The sequence below is a fragment of the Podarcis filfolensis genome (assembly GCF_964270895.1).
Source record: "Podarcis filfolensis genome assembly, chromosome: 1".
Lineage (NCBI taxonomy): Eukaryota > Metazoa > Chordata > Lepidosauria > Squamata > Lacertidae > Podarcis > Podarcis filfolensis.
This window is the reverse complement of record NC_139604.1, coordinates 124078313-124101006: the sequence shown is the minus strand read 5'-3', so window position 1 is coordinate 124101006 and position 22694 is coordinate 124078313. Positions and strand designations below refer to the sequence as shown.

General features: G+C 48.0%; 1 protein-coding gene across 9 annotated transcripts in view; it reads left to right on the top strand.

Annotated features, from left to right (window-relative positions):
- Positions 1–22694, top strand: part of CEP170B (centrosomal protein 170B) — an 85509-nt gene that overhangs the window by 24105 nt on the left and 38710 nt on the right. For 5 of the 9 annotated variants that reach the window (XM_083609880.1, XM_083609887.1, XM_083609883.1 and 2 more), the window contains exons 5-6: positions 3050–3106; positions 6865–7003. In XM_083609880.1, the coding sequence (XP_083466006.1) occupies positions 3050–3106; positions 6865–7003 (196 nt within the window). Of the gene's footprint in view, positions 1–3047; positions 3107–6864; positions 7004–22694 lie in introns of all 9 variants that reach the window. The other 4 variants (XM_083609886.1, XM_083609884.1, XM_083609888.1 and 1 more) reach the window with 1 other exon arrangement.

Genomic DNA, 22694 nt, shown 5'->3' with positions numbered 1-22694 from the left:
GGTTGAAAAGCCTTTTTGTCACTTGAGCAAACTTGGACCACCCGTAGCTGGGTTTCTCAAACACATAGCTGTCAACTTACAGATTTGAAAATAAGGGACCAGCAGCCTTGAAAATAAGGGATCAGCAGCCACAATAAGGGATTTCCGGAGCGCAGGTATGTTCAACTTCGGAGCCCCTGTGAGCCAAAGGCAGAAAGCCCAGCCAGCAGCCAAACAAAGCCTCAAGTGGTGGTTCCCACAGTGCAGCAACCCGCCAAAGGGGATGCAGCAAGGAAAACCACCGTCACCTCTCCGCTGGGAAGTGCTGAGCAAAGGCGAGTCCCCAGGCAACGCGGCCAATTTGATCGGCACAAGGCTTGCAAGCTCCACCCCCCAGTCGTTCTTAGACTCCTTATTGGGTGAGCAACGCAGCCAAGCAACACAGTTGGAGCCTCCCTCCTCCCTGGCCGGCAGGGAGGGAGGGAGAGGAGCTGCTTCCTTTGAAACCCGGGAAATTTAAGGGACATCATTAAGGGACAGCAGTGGGACACGGCGCTGGGATAAGGGACTTTCCTGCCAAATAAGGGACGGTTGACAGCTATGCTCAAACATTCCCCTCTCCCCCTCTCTGCTCTTAAGGGTGCTGCCTTTCACCTGCACAGAGTGGAACAGGCCCAGCCAAAGATTCCTCTGACAGCGAATCTGCCCTACCCATGTGATTCTGGGAGCTGGACAGCTCAGCGCCCGTGTGCCACAGTGTCTGGCAACATGGTGGTCAAGGGGGGGAAGGAGATGTGCACTTTCTAGCGGCCTCTGCTGAGCAGTGACCAAGCAGGGACGTATAGCCTGTGCAGCAGCGTTTGAAACTCCCATTGTTCTAGGCCAGGCATCCCCAAACTCGGCCCTCCAGCTGTTTTGGGACTACAGCTCACATCATCCCTAGCTAACAGGACCAGTGGTCAGGGATGATGGGAATTGTAGTCCCAAAACAGCTGGAGGGCCAAGTTCGGGGATGCCTGTTCTAGGCACATTTTGCGATAGGGAGTTTCATTAGCGTGAGTGTTTTCTGAGCTCTGGGCGCAGTACTGCGCCTAGGATTTCAAGATAAAAATTGTAGAGTGGAAGGAAAGGAGGACCTTTTTCTGCCTCCCCGCTTCCAGCTACTCTCCGAAGACTGGAGAAGAATACAAGAATATTACGGGGGGTGGGTGGGGGAAGGACTAAACAAATGTAATATTTTAGCTGCTGTTCATTCATTTTCAGCTTTGTATTCTTGTTATTTAAAAGGCACGCCTAGACATTCCGTTGTTGCACCCATAACCTGGGTTTAAGGTGCCACATTTATGTCTGTGAAGAGGCCTGCGCGACAGCATTGGTTTTTTGAACTCTGTGCAGTAGTGATGACCATTGACTTGGATGGCCTAACACTGTGAGCACCGAATGCTGGACTAGGTGTGCCTTTGGTCTGATCCAGCAGGGATTTTCCTAGGTGTTTTTTCTCCTCCTCCTCCTCCTCCTCCAAATCTTTTAGTGTGAGCAACCCTTCATAGGAGAACTCATTTGAAATGAATGGAATGCACTCGGTTTGTTGCAAGGGCATGCCCTGGATTGGTGCAGCCATTCAGGGACTCTCAAGTGTCCTCCTTGCCAATTGAAGTATAGCTTAATTTAATTGCAGCTGGATGGATAGGTGTAAGAGGACTTGGCAGGAAGGGTGGGGGTGGGGGGGGGAGAGGCAGGCAGGGAGAAAGGAATGATGTCATCGCATAAACTTTCTCCTCCTGTGATTCTGAATCACCTGTTTTTCCTCTCTTGACCACCTGAGGTTTTTGTTTTTTTTACTTCCTTGTAGAAATGATGTAAGTTTTGGCTGCGAGGTGATCCTAGCTGGTGTGCTGTGTATTTTTTCTTTTGAAGACACAGTGACTTCATTTTCTTCATTGGTTTGTAGAATTTATATACTGTTTTTTTCTCTCTCTCTCTCTTTATGCAAATCATGATTGGCAGATATAATTGGGGGGGGGGGGTCGTCTAGTGTTGAGAGCCAGTGTGGTGTAGTGGTTAAGAGCAGTAGACTTGTAATCTCGGGAACCGGGTTCGATTTCCCGCTCCTCCACATGCAGCTGCTGGGTGACCTTGGGCCAGTCACACTTCTCTGAAGTCTCTCAGCCCCGCTCACCTCACAGAGTGTTTGTTGTGGGGGAGGAAGGGAAAGGAGATTGTTAGCCGCTTTGAGACTCCCTAGGGTAGTAATAAAGCGGGATATCAAATCCAAACTCCTCTTCTTCTATATCCTTTCATGTACATATACAACAATAACAAATGACACTTTCTAAAAACTAAGCAGAAACAGAATAAAACTGTATTATAAGTAAAACTGGGCAGTGTACAATTGAAAGTTGAGAATTGGAGAGCTTGAAATATTGCGTAAACTTCTTAAAGAGGCATCTAAAGCTGGCGTCTGTCTCTGCCTCTCAAAACAACCAGGGGGACAGTATTCTAAAGATGGGAGCTACAACCCAGAAGCCCTGCTTCCTCATCAATAAGTGATAATCTGCGGGTCATGGGATGACTATCAGGATCTCCTCGGAAGATCTTAAAGCTCTGTTGGGCCTGTGCTGAGACGGCCAGGGATCTGCTGGATCCCAAGCTGTTGCATCACTGCATCGGGCCTGATCTGGGGCTGATCATCCTGCTCTGCAACTTCCACCCCAGCTGTCAGGAACAGCAGGCCTGCAGATGTTTTGATAGCTCCCCACTGGCGGGAGTGGGAAAATGTGGAATGCACTTCAATTATAGCAGCAATGTTCAGTTTTGACATATGCACCGCATCACAAACCAGTCTTGTCACAGATGGTGAATCTGCATCCCCTTACACACTTTCCCTTTCCAGCCGCTGTACGATGAATGTTTATTTATGGCTGCTTTGAAATCATCTGACATGACCGTGTTGGGAGAGGAGTTGCCGTTGGCTTCTAATCATGTTACAGTTGGCTTCTAATAATGTTACAGTAGATGAGTCCTGCAAAAAAAACCCCCTCTGCCTCTTTCCTTAACGTGTTCTCTACATGCCAACATGTATGTGCTCGAACACATCCAGCACAAGGTCCCAGAAGAAGCACTAAAGGTGAGCATTTGCATTCCTTTTTGTGTTTGTTTGTTGGGGGCGGGGCGGGATGAGAATAAAGGGGGCTATTTCTGACACGCTTCTTGCGCTAGTGAACTATTTCCACAGCTCAGGGAGATTGCATGAGTGGCTCGACACCATTTTCTTTCTGCTGCTTAGCTTGCAAAATTCCCCAAAACGGGCGTCGGGGAAATGGGATTTCCCAGATTCATAGGAGGCATGGGAACTGATGCCTCTGATAGCTCTCCTAGCAGTAGAAATGAGGGGCTGCGTGGCTCAGTGGTGGGATGCATGCTCTGCATCTTTCCGTGGATAACGAGATCAGCTGATATTGGGAAGGTCATTTCTGTGCCTGTAGAGAGTGTCAGGGAATTCTACTCAATATTGATCCAGAGCAGATTCCAATGTATAGTTAGCAGAGTAAAAACACATTGCAGGATTCCCAAAAAATAGACCAGGGGCAATTAATATTTCATCCAGCAGAGCTTTACTGCTACTGAAGGCAAATGAGCATAATGGTCACAAATCCAATATATTCAGGACTGGCACTGTCCGTAAGAAATCCAGTTGCAGCAGACTTAACTTAAATTTACATTAACTTATAATAACACTAAACCTTAACACTAAGCATACAGCCACACCTCGGGTTACAGCCACTTCAGGTTGCGTCTTTTCGGGTTGTGGACCGCCAAAACCCAGACATAACCCTTTCCGGTACTTCCGAAACCTGGAGGTACCGGAACGGGTTATTTCCGGGTTTCGGCAGTTGCACATGTGCAAAAGTGCCAAATCACAACCCGCAGACATGGGTTGCGTACGCTGCGGGTTGCGAACTTGCATCCCGCACAGATCACATTTGCAACCCGAGCGTCCACTGTACTATGTACAGAACACTACACCTAGAAGGAAGAGAGACAGAAAGAGAAATTGAAGCCCAGGCTCCTTCTGGCCTTACTTTTGTAGTCAGCATGACCTTGACTGAAAGAGATAACAGAACCAGTTTAAACCAGCCGCACTCAGCTTCTCGGAAGGCATAACCCAAACACCACGAACCTTCTGCTTGTTTCTTTCACACAGAGAAGCTTCCAGAACCCTCTTGAATCAATTAGAATAGGAAAGATCTGTACACATCAGATCAATACTTTCTGCGCTAAGAAATGCAAACGGACTCTCGCCCTGCATCTGGGTAGATAGTATTGGCTTAAGCTTAGGTGTGGGGAACATTTGGCCTTCCAGATGTTCATATAGGGTTGGGAGGGGCCCCCAAGGGTCATCTGGTCTGACCCCTTCAATGCAGGAATCTCAGTTAGATCATACAGGACTGATGGTGATCGAACCTCTGTTTAGAAACCCCCAGTGGAGGAGAGTGAGTGTGGCGTGCACAATTCATTCTGAGCTTCTCATTCAGCCTTGTTGATGGGAACAGGTGTTGTGCAAAAAGTACAGATGCACCTTTGCACCACCACTCCCATTTATTTCAGAGCTTTCCCATGAGAAACACCCAGTGCAGTATGCTGAAACAATCTTAGATCAGAGTTAATCCCCACCTGGCAGTTCCGTGTTTTGCCAAGACTGGTACTTCGCTGATTATTATATATCCATTATTATATGTTCCATAGGACAGGCTGCCTTCTTCCCCTTGTCAAGGTTTTGGCCCATAGTCATGAGCATTAGCAAGTTCACTTACTTATTCTTTTAAATCCAGCCAATGACGAGGTTCTTGTGAAAGTCCATGGCTCAGGCAAAGTTGTCGGGCAGGATTCGGGCCATGTTTTGGCTGCCCGAGCCTGAGAAAATAATACGCACATCGTAAGAAAGAAACATAACAGTGCAGATTGGAGATCTTGTGTGAATTCTGAGGCAGGGCAAAAGACCTTCTACAAAAGACGGGGCGGGGCGTTGTATTTGGAAAGAGTGGCTTGTTTCAGCAAAGGCTTATGAGAAATGTCTCTAGCCTTCTTAGAAATCCAGGAAGCTGCCACGGACACACAAACAAAGCCCATTTCACAGAAAGAAAAACTAGTGATGATCGCCTTTCCGAACAGCAAGAGGCAGAACATCTACAACCCCCACAAAAAAATAAAACACGCACGCACACAAGTAGGCAGGCTCCCCAAGCAGGCAGACCACCTCAAAAGTCCAACCCCATCAGTTTTTTTAAATATTAAAAATAAGGGGTCTGAGGGTGCCATGGTGTCTATATGCACTGCCCCAGGACTCCAAAGAAGCCCCTTGTCTCCTCTCCTCAAGCTTCTTGCCTTTGTGCACCCCCCTGCAAAATACTACCGAAATAATAATAATAATAATAATAATAATAATAATAATAATAATAATAATAATAATAATATATTATTATTATTATTTAGACCCTGCCCATCTGGCTGGGCTTCCCCAGCCACTCTGAGTGGCTTCCAACCAAATATTAAAATACAGTAATACATCAAACATTAAAAGCTTCCCTAAACATGTGTCCCTAAGCTTCCCTAAATGTTTTGTGTTTCCCCATTCCTGTTTAATCCTCACACTGTAACAATGACAAATTATTAATTTCAATTTCAATGTTTCCGCATTGCAGGGGGTTGGACTAGATGACTCTGATGCTCCTTTCCAATTCCACAATTCTATGATTCTGGGTGTGTCCCGTCCCCCCATGGGCCAGGCAGTCCCATCCAAGCACCGACTAGGCCCAGAGATGCTTTGCTTTGTCCCAGTGGCAGCTTCATAAGCATTCAGACCCATGCCCTGAGCGTTCACATCAACCTGTTTGCAGGTGTTCATGTCAACCGTTCCTCTGTGTCCACACACACTCCCAAGTCGCACCTCTCGCCATCCCTGACTTGTTTTTGCCTGGCTGGAATGTGTCCTTGAACAGTGCCAGATATACGTATAAGCTAAACAAGCTATAGCTTTGAGCCCCACTCTCTTGGGCCACCCCCCCAAAAAAAAAAAATTAAAGGAAAAAAACCCCTGAATGTACATTTCCAAAATATAAGATAAAAAAGAAATAAAATAAAATCTACATACAGCAACAGTGTTTTGTGTTGTGTAGGCTCCTATGAAGTAAGTAATGGGCCCCGCCTGCTAGCCTGCTCCCTAAAATATCACATATAAAGGGTCCCATTGCCTTCAGTAGCTTAAAGGATAAAGGGATCCCTGACCATTAGGTCCAATCGCAGACGACTCTGGGGTTGCGGCACTCATCTCGCTTTATTGGCCGAGGGAGCCAGCGTACAGCTTCCGGGTCACATGGCCAGCATGACTAAGCCGCTTCTGGCAAACCAGAGCAGCGCACGGAAACGCCATTTACCTTCCCGCAGGAGCGGTACCTATTTATCTACTTGCACTTTGAGGTGCTTTTGAACTGCTAGGTTGGCAGGAGCAGGGACCGAGCAACGGGAGCTCACCCCGTCGCGGGGATTCGAACCACGACCTTCTGATCGGCAAGTCCTAGGCTCTATGGTTTAACCCACAGTGCCACCCGTGTCCCTTTTCAGTAGCTTAGGGCCTCATCAAATCTAAATCTGGCCCTGTCCTTGAACTCCGACAATACTTCTTGCTTACCTGGATAGTGGCTAGAGAGTGTATGAATAAGCTTGCCTGTGAATAAACTTAACGCTTATTTTGCTCTACCCAAAAATTGTATTGCGGCCCCCAAAGGCTTGCTCAGAATGGGAGTGTTGCCCTTGGGCTGGGAGAGGTTTTTCCCCCACCCCACCCTTGCGCTATAGACGTTTGTGTGTCTCTCTTTTGCCCTTCAGCATGAGAAATACACCAGCCAGCTGCAGATGAGCTTCAAAAGTGCAGTCATGAAAAGGGTAGAGCAGCCTTTGGAGCACGGCGGAGAGACCGAGTTGCCCCAAGCGAAGCTGGAGAAAGGCGAGAAGAAAGCAATTACAGGTACCTGTATGGGAAAACCAGTAGGCCGGGCACCGAAACGAAACTCCCTCCCTCTCTCTCTCTGTTGCAAGTCTTGATTTTGCCAGTGATTAGGAGTTAGCCGTTCAGCAGGAGTGTGGGATTGCCATCGTGGATCTGGCGCAGTGTAATCTTGTCTCTCCTTAAAAGGTAAAGGGACCCCTGACTGTTAGGTCCAGTCACAGACAACTTTGGGGTTGCAGTGCTCATCTCACTTTATTGGCCGAGGGAGCTGGCATACAGCTTCCGGGTCATGTGGCCAGCATGACTAAGCCGCTTCTGGCAAACCAGAGCAGCGCACGGAAATGCCGTTTACCTTCCCATTACCTACCTTTACCTATTTATCTACTTGCACTTTGACGTGCTTTCGAACTGCTAGGTTGGCAGGAGCAGGGAGTGAGCAATGGGAGCTCACCCCGTCGCGGGGATTCGAACCACCGACCTTCTGATCGGCAAGCCCTAGGCTCTGTGTTTTAGACCACAGCGCCACCCGTGTCCCAGATTGCCTCTCCTTATCCATGCCAAAATGAGATCTGCGTGAGATTTGAACTCGCTCCCACAGGAGGCAGCGATGGGCTTGGGTGGCATTAAAAGAGAATTTTGGCAGATTTGCGGAGGAAAAGGTTATGAGTAGCTACCAGCCAGAATGGCTTTGTTCTGCCTCCATGGATGGAGGTAGCAAAACTTAAACTGTAGGGTTTTTAAAAATTGTTTTAGTTCATTATTATGGTATGTATGTTTGTGTTTTTGTATTGTAAACCTCCCTGTGATCTGTGGATGAAGGGCAGTATAATAATAATAATAATAATAATAATAATAATAATAATAATAATGCTAGTGAATAGCAGTTCCTGGAAGCCGGAGAGGTGATTGCTCTTGTGATAAAATCCTGCTTTCAGCTTTCCCACAGACATCCAATCAGCCACTGGCTTGATCCAGCAGCCCTCTCTCTTCATGTTACTATTCTTAAGAGGGTCTTCTTTGATTACTTTTTATCTGGATATACAGGCATGATGTTTAAGGCAGCTTTTTAGCTGTTCTGCGTTGTCTCGCCGTTTTGCTTCTTACGTCGACGCTTTTATCAAACCCACCTATATAGGGAGCATTCTTAAAAGGGGCAGTATAAAGAAATAATAAAAGGAATAAATAATAAAGTTGCATTCTTTGCTGGTCACACTGAGAGTCGACCCATTAATGGACTTAGGTTAGTCGTATCTGTTCCTTTTCAGTGTGACTAGCACTGACTACAACCCTAAATCTCTGATAAATGGGGCGCAATCAGAACTGCATCAAATACAAGGCAGGTTCTTCCTTCCTTTTCCCCCTGTTTTCCTCATGTTTCTCTATTTCAGGGTTAAGCAAAAATCTCACTTTCAAATAAACGCGAGTCCTCTTGATTCCAGGCGTTTCCTCTTCTGGGGATTAGCCCGTAAGCCAAATATTTCACCCAGTTTCATCATGCGCTGAGGTGGGAAGAAAGGCTTCTCTCTGGCATCGCTTGAGAGGCCGCCATCTTGAGCGGCAGGTGCCCTCTGGTTTTTGCTGGACTCCAGCTCCTATTAGTCCTGCTCAGTATGGCCAATGGTAAGGGATGGTGGAAATTCCAGTCTAGCACCATGTTTCCTGGCCATCTGCCTGGCCTTAGGCCTGATCCAGCAGCCAGACCCTTCTCACGTTCTTATTGGAGGGCCGCAGTTTGGGGCGAGGCTGGTGTGGAGAACAGAATAAATAGAATAAATGTCTGGAAAGGGTCTGAGGAGAACTAGGCCGAGGAGTATACCTCAGTGTAGTTGCTCTTTAATTGAATTACCGTGTTTTCCGGCGTATAAGACGACTGGGCGTATAAGACGACCCCCAACTTTTCCTGTTAAAATATAGAGTTTGGGATATACTTGCCCTATAAGACTACCCCCGCCTGCAGCCAACTAGAGGCAGCCCCCCAACCTAAAGCCCCCCAAGCGCTGCCAGGGGCAGAGCGCGCACCCCTCCGCTGCCTCTACTGTCGCAGCAGCAGCAGCCTGAGGCGATGCGAGGTGAGGCAAGTCCTGATCAGCCGTCCAGCAAAGCAGCGGGCTGCGCTCACCGGCTGGTAGTTCTGGCAGTTGTGTGGATCACCAGCTCCTTGGAGCCCCGGCCGAAACCGCGCACCACCTCGCCACGGGAAGGGGAAGCTGCCACGGTTGCTGCTTCTTCGGGAGGCGGCCAGGGATGGAGGTGGGGGGCGGCTCTTACCATCCTTCTGCCCGTCGCTGTTCCAAGCCAGGCGTGAGGCGATGCCCCCCTTTTGGCCCTTGCCCCTGCCTTGACTGCTATCTGGCGGTCCCCATGGTGGCAGGGCGGGCCAGCCCTGGCTGAAGCCGCACACCACCTTGCCACGGGAAGGGGAGGCTGCCATGGATGGAGGTGGGGGCGGCACTTACCATCCTTCTGCCCGTCGCCGTTCCAAGCCAGCCGCCGCCGCCACCTGCCACAACCATACCCAGCGTATAAGATGACCCCCAACTTTGGAGAAGATTTTCCGGGGTTCAAAAGTCGTCTTATACGCCAGAACATACAGTAATTATATTTTAAGAATGTGCACACCTCAGTAAAGCTTAAGTGATATTCCAAAAGGTATGGGACAGGGGTGGTGAAAGCTGAAGAGACCGACCGACCCCTTCCTCTCCCCTCAACCACGTATTATTAGCGTTGTCTTGAAGGCCAGTTGTTGCCCTGGCAACCCCTTGTGCGTTAGAAGGAAGGAAGGCAGCCTTGCACAGGGAAGTTTTGATGCTTTATTCTGCTTTATATTTGTTGGAAGCCGCTCCAGAGTGGTTGGGGCAACCCAGTCAGATGGGCGGGGTGCAAATAATGCAGTTGTTGTTATGATTAAGACTGACAGGAGTCTCCTTTCAGTTCGCCCTTAAAGCCCATCTCAGTTGCAAAGGGAAGGGAAAGGGATCCTTTGCTGGACTTACGGAGGCTGGTCTCAGTGACGGCAGTTTCTCGTGACCTTAATCTTCCATGCGGGCGTATTTGTCCTTGCAAAAATCCTCTCTAAGCTGGGATCAGGTATTAGAGCCATCCTTTCCCTGTCGGTTCTTTATTTGAGCTGAGAGAGAGAGAGTTCGCAGGCATGCGTCTACTTCTTTTTCTTTCGTGTGTTGTGTTCAAAAGGCACACCTCCTCCCTTTCGGGGCTTGTCTCCATTTACCTTTCCTCCGTTCTTTCCAGGCACAGTCTGTGATTTGAAGCTCCAGGTCCGAGAGCCCTTTTTTGCCTTGAGTTTTCCATGCCAACACCCCCCCCGCCAGCTCTTTTTAAAGCTCGATTGGAGCAAACCGTCAGTCCAGGGAAAACCCAGATTGATGTTTGCTCGGATTCAGCTTAAAAGAGCTGGTTTCTATGGGGAAAGTTCGGGGCAAAAACAAATATAAATACAAATGCTTGGACATTGAGCTTTAAATCATGGAAAGAGAGGGGCAAAATATAAGGGTGAGCAAGCCCTGTGTGGCTGGTGGCTGTCACTTTTACCTGTGACGTCTCCAGCAGACATGACAAGCTCCTTTTTGCTCGGAGCGAGCCAGGAGTTTGCGTTCAGCAGGAGCTGCTTCCCGTGATGAGCTGCGACAGCAGACAAAGGTGAAAGGAAGCGACTGTCTTCTCAGCCTTGAAGGAAACTTCCCGGTGGCAACAGCTGTCATGCGAGCCAGATCCTTGCCGTGCCGTTGTAAAGCACAACCGCCCTCCCGTGTCAATCCCCAGAGTAATTAATTCGCATCCCTTGCCCGTCTTATCTTGTCAGCTGTGGAGATTACACAAGTTCGCCTACATCTGGGGCAGCCAATGTGCCATCATCCAGATTCTGGACTGCAGCTGCCATCATCCCTAACCATTGGCCGTGCTAGCTGGGGGTGACGGAAGTCTCAGCACAGTACCATCTGGAAGGTTGCCATGTTGACGATGCACCTTATGGACCAGCTCCTTGCAAACTAACATTTGCAGTAGTTCTGTTGAAAATTGGTGGGAAGTTTAGGCATGCTCAGAGTTCTGTTAGAACCCAACTTTACAGGTCTGCACGCCATCCTGCTGCTTTTGAGCCTGTTGGCTGTGCCTGTCTGTTGCCTGCACATTTGCGAAGCTAGACAGGGTCCGGTATGGTTTCAGATTGGATGGGGGGCTGCGTGTTGAGATTCCTGCATTGCAGGGGGTTGGACGAGATGATCCTGGGAGTCTCTTCCAGCCCTACAATTCTATGGTTCTATGTTTAGCATTACTAAGAAGAGGATCTAAGTGTGTACAGTTGCATTGCTGCAGCACCTGTGGGTGCCCGGGGTGTGGCCAGTTGGGTGCTAGGTGTTTGAAGCCATGGCCAATAGATATGGTCTTGCTTTCCCTGCCATGCATTTGGTGTATGGGCAGATGTCTGTCCATACCACCTGTCTGGGCAAGTAGTAGTAGTAGTAGTAGTAGTAGTAGTAGTAATAATAATAATAATAATAATAATAATAATAATAATAATAATATAATATTTATACCCTGCCCATCTGACTGGGCCTCCCCAGCCACTCTGGGCGGCTTCCAACAAAATATTAAAATACAGTAATGCATCACACATTAAAAGCTTCCCTAAACAAGGCTGCCTTCAGATGTCTTCTAAAAGTCTGGTAGTTATTTTTCTCTTTGACATCTGATGGGAGGGCGTTCCACAGGGCGGGCGCCACTACCGAGAAGGCCCTCTGCCTGGTTCACTTGGCTTCTCGCAGTGAGGGAACCGCCAGAAGACCCTCAGCGCTGGACCTCAGTGTCCGGGTAGAATGGTGGGGGTGGAGACGCTCCTTCAGATATACTGAACCGAGGCTGTAGCTGTATCAAAATCCAGATCTGGAAGTGTGTGTTCTAAAAGTCACGCAAAGTACCTTGGGGAATGGCAGTTTGTTAAGGGTGCAGAGCAGGGGTAACCAATGTGGGGCTTCCAGATGTTGTTAGACTACAACTCCCATCATCCAGTGCTGGCTGAGGCTGATGGGAGTTGTAGTCCAACCATACCTGATGCTGATTGCCCTTGCTGCAGAGCACTATTGCGCCAATTTAACACTCATGGCTTGCCCCAAAGAATCGCTGGAGCTCTGCAAAGAGTTCAGAGAGTTGTCAAGAGATGCCTATTCACTTCACAGAGCTACAATTCCCAGAGTTCCTTGATTGTTAAACCACTCTGGGAATTGTAGCTCTGTGTGGGGAATAGGGGCTGCCTGTCAACTCTCAGCGCCTTTAACAAACTGCAGTTCCCTGGATTCTTAGGGGAAGCCATGGCTGTTTAAAGTGGTGTCATGCTGCTTTTAAGTGTATTGTGCGGATGTTGTCCCACCAGAGTAAGGACTTCAACGGGAGCCCTGCAGTGCAGGTGGAACATGGTAGACTGACCGGGCAAAGGGAAAAGGTGAGGCCCCTGTTATTTCTGCCATGCCTCGCCAATGCAGAGGCTTCATAATATCTGCCAATTACAACACCTGATGTTGCACAACCCCATTCACTTCTGAGGCGGAACAGGGCTCCAGGGCTTGAGCACTCGCTTGTCCCAGGTCACTCATAAATTTAGATACCAGACTCAGGCATAGTCTATGTTCTGGAATCCTTTGGTCTAAAATTGCTTGCTTTCCACAGGCAGGGAATCTCTTTTTGAGGAAAGGCGAGAGGAAGGAAGGAAGGAAGGAAGGAAGGAAGGAAGGAAGGAAGGAAGGAAGGAATAATAATTTACAGATTTAGTAGTCTGGGAAAATACGAAAAAGGTCTTCAGTGCCAGAAAAGCTAGCAGAGTAGTCCCAAGGTGAGCCTCCCCTAGAGAGAGCATTCCATAATTGTGGGGCCACCACTGAGAAGGCACCTGCCTCATTTCTGATGCTCACCTGGAGAAAGGCCTCCTGCAAAGGGGTTTCTTCAGGTGTCGTGGTCCTGAATTGTACAGGGCTTTATGTGGGGGATGCATTTGATCATGTTCAGGGCTGTGAACCACCCTAAGGTATTTGGACGAAGCGTACAAATTTAAACAATAAATAGTTGATCAGTTTTGTTGGGTTGATTATTAAACTGATTAGTTTTAATGGGGTTTTGAATAAATGTTCAGTTAATTGCCACTGCTATGAATTCCATTGTGTTATTGTGAGACTCTTAATCTCAGGGTTGTGGGTTTGAATCTCATGTTGGGCAAAAGATTCCTGCATTGCAGGGGGTTGGTCTAAATGATCCTTGTGGTCCCTTCCAACTCTGATTCTATGCTTCTATCTTATCCCTTCTTCATTATTCTGAAGGAGTACGACGATCCCACGAGGGCTGTATTGCACTCTTCTCAACACATTGATCCGTTAATGAAAGTCTCGTGCAACAGGTGTATGGTTTTGCATTACACCACCAATCCGGCTCTTGTAGACCCTTTTAGTCGGCCCCCTCCCTAAGTTTGAGGATTGGAAGTGGGTTTAAATCATTAATGGAATAAAGAACATAATACCTTTAGCAGAAAAGTGGGCTTACTCAGTCATGGTGGAAAAGAAGCTTTGGAAGGAAAACTGCTGGGTTAAGCCTATAGGTATTTAGTAATTTGCTTCTAACAAATTGAAGTGAGCTCCGAGGTGAGCAAATTTCATTTGTTTGTTTTCCTTCTGTTGGAAGTTGAGAGCCCAGGAGAACTGAGCTAGGAATCCAAACAAGTAAAGCCTCTTTCATTCCCTCTCGTTGCCTGCAATACGTTTTTGTAAAATGTTGAAAAAGCAACACGGTGAAAGTTTGTATGAGATGATGACTATTATTTTGCTACCTTTTCTCAATACATTGCAGAAGCCAGTTTTAGCAAGCGTCATTCCACGGCCCTGAGAACTTTTATTGAGACCCAAGTCTGTTTCAATTGCCAATCGTCAGTTGCCTGTGCTTTGCAATATTTTGTTTTCATTTCATAAAAACAGATTGGAAAAGAGAGCTCTGTCCTCTTGCAATTTAGGAATTAGCTGATCTCCCTGATTAGATTAGGAAGGAGTATAGCACATGATTTGCCCCTGGGCTCATCCTGCAGCTCTGAAGTCATCTTCCTTCTCTCCTGAGCCCTAGGTAGGTTTTACCATTTGTTTTCCTTTATGCATGGAAGCTGGCTGCAAATTTGTGTCTTTTGGAAGTGATTTGTGGAACAGCACAGGACGTTGGCAGTCGGTGTTGTGGATACTTTGCAGGTATGAAGTGATTTAGTTCTCTTGGTCAGCCCAAAATACTGTTTTAAACCGTGGTGCGGCCCTAAGTATATCTACTGTGAAATAGCCTCATTCTGTTCCATGGGGCTCACTCGCTTAGCTGCTAACTTTGCTTTGCATTAACAATGATCTTCCCCCTACTTTTTTTTGAGAAATGAATGTAGTTTTCAAAGAGATGTGCTCTTATTGTGTTATCTATATTTATCTATCATCTATCTATCAATCTTCTATCTATCATCCATCTATCTATCATCTATTTATCTATCTATCTATCATCTATCATCTATCTATCTATCTATATATCTATCTATATCTATCTATCTATCTATCTATCTATCTATCTATCTATCTATCATCTATCTATCTATCTATCATCTATCTATCTATCTATCATCTATCATCTATCTATCTATCTATCTAATCTATCATCTATCTATGTGTGTCTGAAAATATGTAAATGAGCATATCTCTGTGTGTGACCGGGCCCTTGGAGGGGGTGACTGGACACCCCCTGAGCTGTAAAAGATTAACTGCCCCTCTAATTCTTGAGGGACAGGTGGGGAGGGGGAAGGCTTGAGCACCTCCTTTTCCCCCTCACCATGTTCTGAACCCTGCAGCAGCTGCCATGATGGAAACTGCCAGGCAACCAGGCTTCCTCACCACAGCTTCTGCTCACCCCAGGAGAAGTCTAGAAAGCCATAGAAATAGGCCAGAAAGTGATCCCTTCTCCATGCAGAGCTTTGTCACTCTAGGCATAGCAATAGGAAAATGGAGGCAGTGGTTGGCTGGAAATACATACCTGCTGAAAAGCCCTGCTCTTTAAGCTGGATAGCTCAGTTGGTTAGAGCATTGTGCTGGTCATGCCAAGGTTGCAGGTTTGATCCCCGTAAGGGACAGCTGCATATTCCTGCATTGCAAGGGGGTTGGAATAGATCAGGCATAGGCAAACTCGGCCCTTCAGATGTTTTGGGACTACAACTCCCATCATCCCTAGCTAATAGGACCAGTGGTCAGGGATGATGAGAGTTGTAGTCCCAAAACATCTAGAGGTCCGAGTTTGCCTATGCCTGGACTAGACAAACACAAGGGCTTCTTCCAGCTCTACTATTCTATGATACTTCTTCTTCTTTGTTGATCACTTGTAGCCAAATAAGATTGTCTTCCATGAACATGGTTTCCACAGTAAGTCCATAAGTGACTGTAGAGGCCAATTCTGGATCCATACGTCCTTCCACAGTGGGGACATAGGTTTCTGGGTGGTGTTGATCATAGTGAGGGTTTGCCAAGTGTGCCTTCCTCTTGGCGCGTTTCTCCCTTTTGTCCTGAGTTCGAGCGTCTTGAAAGTCCATGAAACCTTTGGTAAAGGCTGTTCTCCAACTGGAGCGCTCGCAGGCCAGTGTTTCCCAGTTGTTGGTGTTTATACTACATTTTAAAAGATTTGCCTTGAGAGAGTCTTTAAACCTCTTTTGTTGACCACCGGCATTACGCTTTCCATATTTAAGTTCGGAATAGAGTAGCTGCTTTGGAATGATCATCAGGCATCCGAACAACATGACCAGTCCAACAAAGTTGATGTTGAAGAATCATTGCTTCGACACTGGTGATCTTTGCTTCTTCCAGTACACTGACATTAGTTTGCCTGTCTTCCCAAGTGATGTGCAAAAAATTTTGGAGACACAGTTGATGGAATCTTTCGAGGAGTTGGAGATGGTGTTTATAAGTGGTCCATGTTTCAGTACACATGGAAACTGAATGAGTGTCTCATCAGAAGAACATGCCCTGGCCAGGACACCATGGGTAATGCTCTTTTGGTCCAGTTGGCCTTCACTGGAGTCCAACATGACAGCATCCGCTTGGTGTTGTGACCCCATGATCCACCTTTAGCTCCCGACCCCTTCGTTGAAGACCTGTGATTTAAACCATCAAAGATTGAATCAGATTCCCCACCCTGCTTTTCTGCTATTTTTTTCCCTCACTGCCGGTCCCTTCGTTATCTGTGTCTGCTGGAGATGGAAGCTGTTAATAATGAATGGGGAAAAGGCTAGACTGCAGTGGTATGGATTTTCATTTTGAGAGAGATGCCTTTGTTACAATCCGCCACTTTTTCTTTGTCTCTCTGAAGGATGCTTTTCCTTTCTTTGGGTGTGTGTGTGTTTGTGTGTGGAGAGGGGTCACTTAAAAACTTCCATTGGCAGCCCAGGCACTCGTATGTGTGTGTGTTTGTGTGCTACTTTTGTGGGGGAAAAATGTGCAGAAATATTTTGGTTCCAAAGAAAATAGAGTGAGCCGCTGCCATGATCAAAGCTGCAGAAACCATCAATTAAAAGCCGTCTCTTGGGACAACTGCCCTTATTTCAATGCCTGGCTCTCCTTCCTCTGATCTGCCCAGACGGTATTTTTAGATCAGCACTCAAGTTCATTGTCTGGAGAGAGCTGGTGCAGTGCCCTCTTTGCAATCACTCATTTTATTTTTATTGACTTTTTAGTGGGACAGAGAGGGGGTTGGGTGCCGTGCTGCTTCTCCTAACGCACTGCTGGGTTGATCTAACTTGGCTTCTGGCCTCCCGACCCAGTTATGGCTAATGGCTCCCCCTCCCCACCTCTCTCTTTCTTTACCACTTTCTGCCACATCTGCTGGGGAATTCCAAACTCTGCAGAACTTGCACGCCATAGATCTAAAGCGTATCCAACACGTCGTGCCCTTTCAAGTGTGTGATGCGCCCTCTGGTTGCCGTCACCCACTCAGGTCCCAAAAACCACAGTTTGCTGCCTTTGTGCATTAACCCTGCTGTCACTCGCCTGCAATCAGCTCGTACCATGGATTTGTTAGCACTGTTTTCCCCAGTACTCCCATTGGCCCTCAAATTCCTTCTCCTGTGAGCTTGAACAAAAGAGTTCAATCCAAAGAACCGAACAGGGCATCCCGGAAATTCAGGAGTACCAGGATTGGGAAGGACTCTTCCCCCCGCCCCCTTGTGACTCGAGGGAGGTGGGTTCAAGAGATGCTGCCAGTCAGTGCTGGCAGTGCCAGGAAGAAACCGTCCGTGGCTCAGGTGAGGCAGCAGTGCTCATTCGTGTTTGTTCAGCCAAAGGCCTGGTTGTAGAGCAACGTTGTTGCCTGGCTCCTAAAGATATGTAGTGAAGGTGCCAGGCAAGCCTCCCGGGGGAGAGCTTTCCACAAACAAGGAGCCACCGCAGAAAAGGCCCGTTCTCATATTGCTGCCCTCCTGACCTCTCGTGGGAGAAACATGCAAAGAAGGGCCATGGAAGAGGATCGCAGGGTCCGGGTTGGTTCTTATGGGGAGAGGAAGTCCTTGAGTGTCTTGAGCTGTGAGTGATGGCAAATGGGACCTGCAGCCAAATTTTGCAGGGTGCGAGCTAGTCCTGCCTTCCCCCCCAGCATATTCCATCTCTCTCTCCACCACCAGTTTTCCACTGAACACACACACTGTCTTGTGGATTCTCCCATCTCAAGCCTTGATTCTACCACCCAAATTTTCTTGTTGTATTTCTGCAAATGTTGAGATTCTCCCCCATCATTCTCTTGTCCCTTCTTTGGCTACCTAATAATTGGCTCCTGGAGAATTAAGTTCGTTATTAGTATATACATGATGGATGACACCTTGTTCTGGAACTCCCATAATGCTTTGCTGGGTTAAATACAGTCCACTGGAACTTGATAATTTTGATTGGCGGTGCTCTGTTGGTCTTCATTTTCATCTTTCTTCCTTGCCCATTTTTATCTTGTTAATCCCACTCTCGCTCTCTCCCTGCCCCCAAATGTCGGTGGTGTTTGTAGTATCGCTGCCGCCACCCAACAGTTCAATATTTATCTAGACTAGTGACCGCGATCCTGTCATTTAAAGGGATGCTGTTCCCCACTTCACCCTCCCTGGGCTGTCTGGCTGGATTGATGAGCCAAGAAAAGTGCCTGAATGAATTGGAGCCATCTGGACAGGCTGGCATAAAAAGTTGTGGCAGAGGGTTGGGGCGGCGGATGGGTGCTTAATGAGCCAGGCTCAGAGACACTGGCTCTAATACAATTAGGACGACAGAACTGTTTAGTTACTTTTCACTGAAGCTTCAGGCACTGCCGGTTGACTCTTTATGTAGGCTTCTTCTGTGCTGTGGGTTAGGGGGTTTAGGCTGTAACCTTTGGCTCCAGGTCATGGCTTCAGCCTCAGCGGGTCCAGGTGAGATCAGTGCTTGGGATAGGAAACTTCCCGGAAACCCTATTGCAGTGGTACAATTCGGTGGTTTTAGAATCTGGACGTGATGGTCTTATCACAGCAGTGGAGAACCTCTAGCCCATGGGCCCATTCAGTCATTCAGTTTGTACTCCACCCTTCATTTGAGGATCACAGGGTAGTTTACAATATAAAAGCACAAATTGTTGTTGTTAAAATTTCTATAACACCGTTCACCCAAGGATCACAGTATAAAAACAGCTCCAGCTAACATGGTCAGTGGTCAGGGATGATGGGAGTTGGGAGTCCACAAGTGAGAGCCAGTGTGGTGTAGTGGTTAAGAGCAGTGGACTCGTACTCTGGTGAACCGGGTTCGATTCCCCGCTCCTCCACATGCAGCTGCTGGGTGACCTTGGGCTAGTCACACATCTCTGAAGTCTCTCAGCCTCACTCACCTCACAGAGTGTTTGTTGTGGGGGAGGAAGGGAAAGGAGATTGTTAGCCACTTTGAGACTCCTTAGGGTAGTGATAAAGCAGGATATCAAATCCAAACTCCTCCTCCTCCTCCTCCTCCTCCTCACAAACATCTGGAGCAGGGGTCAGCAACCTTTTTCCGCCGTGGGCCGGTCCACCGTCCTTCAGACCACGTGGGGGGCCGGACTATATTTTGAAAAAAAAAATGAACAAATTCCTATGCCCCACAAATAACCGAGAGATGCATTTTAAATAAAAGCACATAATCTACTCACGTCAAAACACCAGGCAGGCCCCACAAATAACCCAGAGATTCATTTTAAATAAAAGGACACATTCTACTCATGTAAAAACATGCTGATTCCCGGACTGTCCGCCGGCAGGATTGAGAAGGCGATTGGGCCGCATCCGGCCCCCGGTGCCTTAGGTTGCCTACCCTTATCTGGAGGCACCATATTGCCTGTCCCCAGTGTAGAGTAATTTCTAACCTGACCCTTCCCGCCCCCGCCCCCCGGTCTCCATAAGATGAGCCCTGCTGTATTGGACCAAAAGATTTATCTAGTCCAGCATGGTGTTCTCATGGTGGCCAACCTCCTGCTTCTGGGAAGCCCACCAGCGGAATATGAGCATAATGGCCCTCTCCCTATCTGTGAAATGGGTATTGTAATGAGAATTGGGGTTGCTTGTGGGTAAATTCCAAACTGCTCCCAGCTGTTGGGGTAGCTAAACCTTTCCCTGATTTGACAGCCCTTACAAGGCGACTGTCTCAGTCACTGGCAGAATCCGTCAGTGGGCGTTCCCTAAACTTCTTCCAACATAAAAGCTGTTTGACGCCAAGTCTCCTCCTCGCCTCTCTGCGCGGAAGTCTCCTGCGCAGAGTGGGCGTGGCCAGCGGAGGTCCTGGGCTCTCCCCGCTGGACCCTGTGGAAGGGTCTTGGAGCCCTCTCTCCGAAGACCCTCCTTCCTCCCCTTCTTTCCTGGTGTCACGCTTATTTCCTTCCCCAATGGAAGAATTCTCCCTCTCCCTGCTGGTCCCTTCTCCTGCATCATCGGAGAGACCTACCTCTGCTCTGCGCTCCGATGTCAGTTCCCTGACAGGTATAATAATGACCTACCTCAAAGCAGTGGTTTAAGACCAGGATGGGGGAAACCTGGTGCCCAGCAGATGTCGGACTGCAAGTCTCATAGTCCTTGATCACATCTGGAGGGCCAGAGCTTCCCCATCCCTGATTTATGGCAAAACAGTAGAGTACAGCAGTCTTCTGTGAGATAAAAGTGCTACAAAAAGCGTTGCTTTTATTAATAATGATGGAAGAAGGATGGGCAAGTCGGTACACATCATGGAAAGAGATTTCAGGGGAGGCATCCAGAAAGAGAGCAGTAATTATGCGTTTCAAGTTCTAGCTTGCTTTAGTTCTAGCTTGCTTTATCCTCGACTCTTGGGGTGTGAATTATAATTTTAAAAGGGTACATAGCATGTCCAGGGCTGGATTTATGTTTTCTGGGACCCTAAGCTACTGAAGGTAATGGGGCCCTTTATATGTCCAGCTGCCTTTTGTCAACAACAAATTGTCACTGTTTTTAGTGTTGAATATATGCTCCTGCCCACCTAGCAGTTCGAAAGCACCCCTAAGTGCAAGTAGATAAATAGGTACCGCTTTCTAGCGGGAAGGTAAACGGCGTTTCCGTGTGCTGTGCTGGTGCTGGCTCACCAGAGCAGCTTCGTCACGCTGGCCACGTGACCCGGAAGTGTCTGCGGACAGCGCTGGCCCCCGGCCTCTTAAGCGAGATGGGCGCACAACCCTAGAGTCGGACACGACTGGCCCGTACTGGCAGGGGTACCTTTACCTTTACCTTTATATGCTGTATGGTAATTTATGGACCTAATAGGTATCTAAACACATTTGCACATAACAAAATAGGTATTTTATCAAAGTAATTGTTGAACTGAAATACAATTAAGAAGTGTATTAATAGTGAAATACAATTAAGACGTATATTAATAGTGAAGTAATTATTAAGCTCTAACTGTATGTAGGTTTTATTTTATTTATTTTTACCTTATATTTTGGAAATGTACATGCAGTTTTTTCCCCCTTTAATTTTTTTGGGGGGGCCCCCAAGAGAGTGGGGCCCTAAGCTATAGCTTGTTTAGCTTATACGTAAATCTGGCAGTGAGCATGTCAGGCTGAAGCAGAACCCCTGTGCTGGAGATTTCAGCCCCCTTTTAAACCACTTATGCTGGTCCCCACAAACCAACCTCGGGTCTTCTGAAGATAAAGTTCAGGTATTGGTTGGTTACTAGGGAGGCCAGTCACCCAGAGCGAATGTCTTTGTGCAGCCTGAATTTGCTGCACAAAGAAAGCAGTTGCAAGAGTACCTTTTTGCTTGTTGGGATGTGGAGGTGATTCTGCACGGCTCTCCCAATATGACAATAAGTGCTTGTGTTTATTTTTAGTGGGGTGTGTTATGATGACTGGAAGCCCAAAGAACCTGTATTTCCTGTTCCCCTTGCTTATTCCTGCATGGGAAATGGCTCTCAAGTAGCTGAAGCTGTTTATTTAAGTGCCCATTTGCATGCATGGTACTGAGTTTAAGCCACTATCTCCCTGGCTGGTGTGAACTGGCAGGGTTTTGGATGTGATGCTAGATCTACCACGCCATTCCTCTCCTGACCCCACTTAGGATTGCTCTGTCTGTGCTGTAAGAAGTCTGTGGATGGGTAAAAGAATACTTGTAAGCCTTCTGCAGGTTTAAAACTACAGTGGTACCTTGGGTTATAGACGCTTCAGGTTACAGACTCCACCCAAAAATAGTACCTTGGGTTGAGAACATTACCTCAGGATGAGAAGGGAAATCGTGTGCCGGCAGCGTGGTGGCAGTGGGAGGTCCCATTAGCTAAAGTGGTACCTCAGGTTAAGATCAGTTTCAGGTTAAGAACGGACCTCTGGAATGAATTAAGTTCCCGAGGTACCACTGTATATATCTGTCTCGTTTAAATCTCTTACAGTGGTACCTCGGGTTAAGTACTTAATGCATTCCGGAGGTCTATTCTTAACCTGAAACTGTACTTAACCTGAAGCACCACTTTAGCTAATGGGGCCTCCTGCTGCTGCCGCGCCGCCAAAGCACTATTTCTGTTCTCATCCTGAAGCAAAGTTCTTAACCCGAGGTAATATTTCTGGGTTAGCGGGGTCTGTAACTTGAAGCGTATGTGTCAGGGGCTCGGGAGCAGGAGCACAGGGGAGAGAGGAAATGGAGAGCGAAGGGGAAGAATCCGAGGGCAGCGTAGGGGAGTATGACAGTGACCCGAGAGATTCCATGAGCTTCTCCAGCGAATCAGAAGATTCCCAGAAGGGGGCGCCGATGGTCAGGGCAAGGGGGGTCCCAGGGGGGACGCACCAGAAACAAGGAGCCAGCGGGGAACCGCAAAGCAGCAGCGGGGGATCAGGACCAGTTTCCCCACCAGAGCGTAGTGGGGGGGAAGAGTCACAGGTGTCAGGACCAGCGTCTCCTCCAGCGGGGAGAGAAGATGAGTCAGGGCTGACCACGCCTCCATTGGAGAGTGGGGGAACGGAGGGGAGGTCAGTTGCAGCTAGCCTCCCCGAAGGGGGAAGCAGCGACAGCAGCAGTGAAACGGTCAGGAGGAAAGTTGCTGGCTGGGCGCGCGTGCCAAGTTCAAATGTACAGGCGCGGGGGACAGCAGGAGACCCGGATGGGGAACCAGCTCCTAAAGCCCGCCGGAGGGAGGGGGAAGGCTCAGGGGATTCAGCGTCAGAAGAGTCTAGAAAGGGCGAG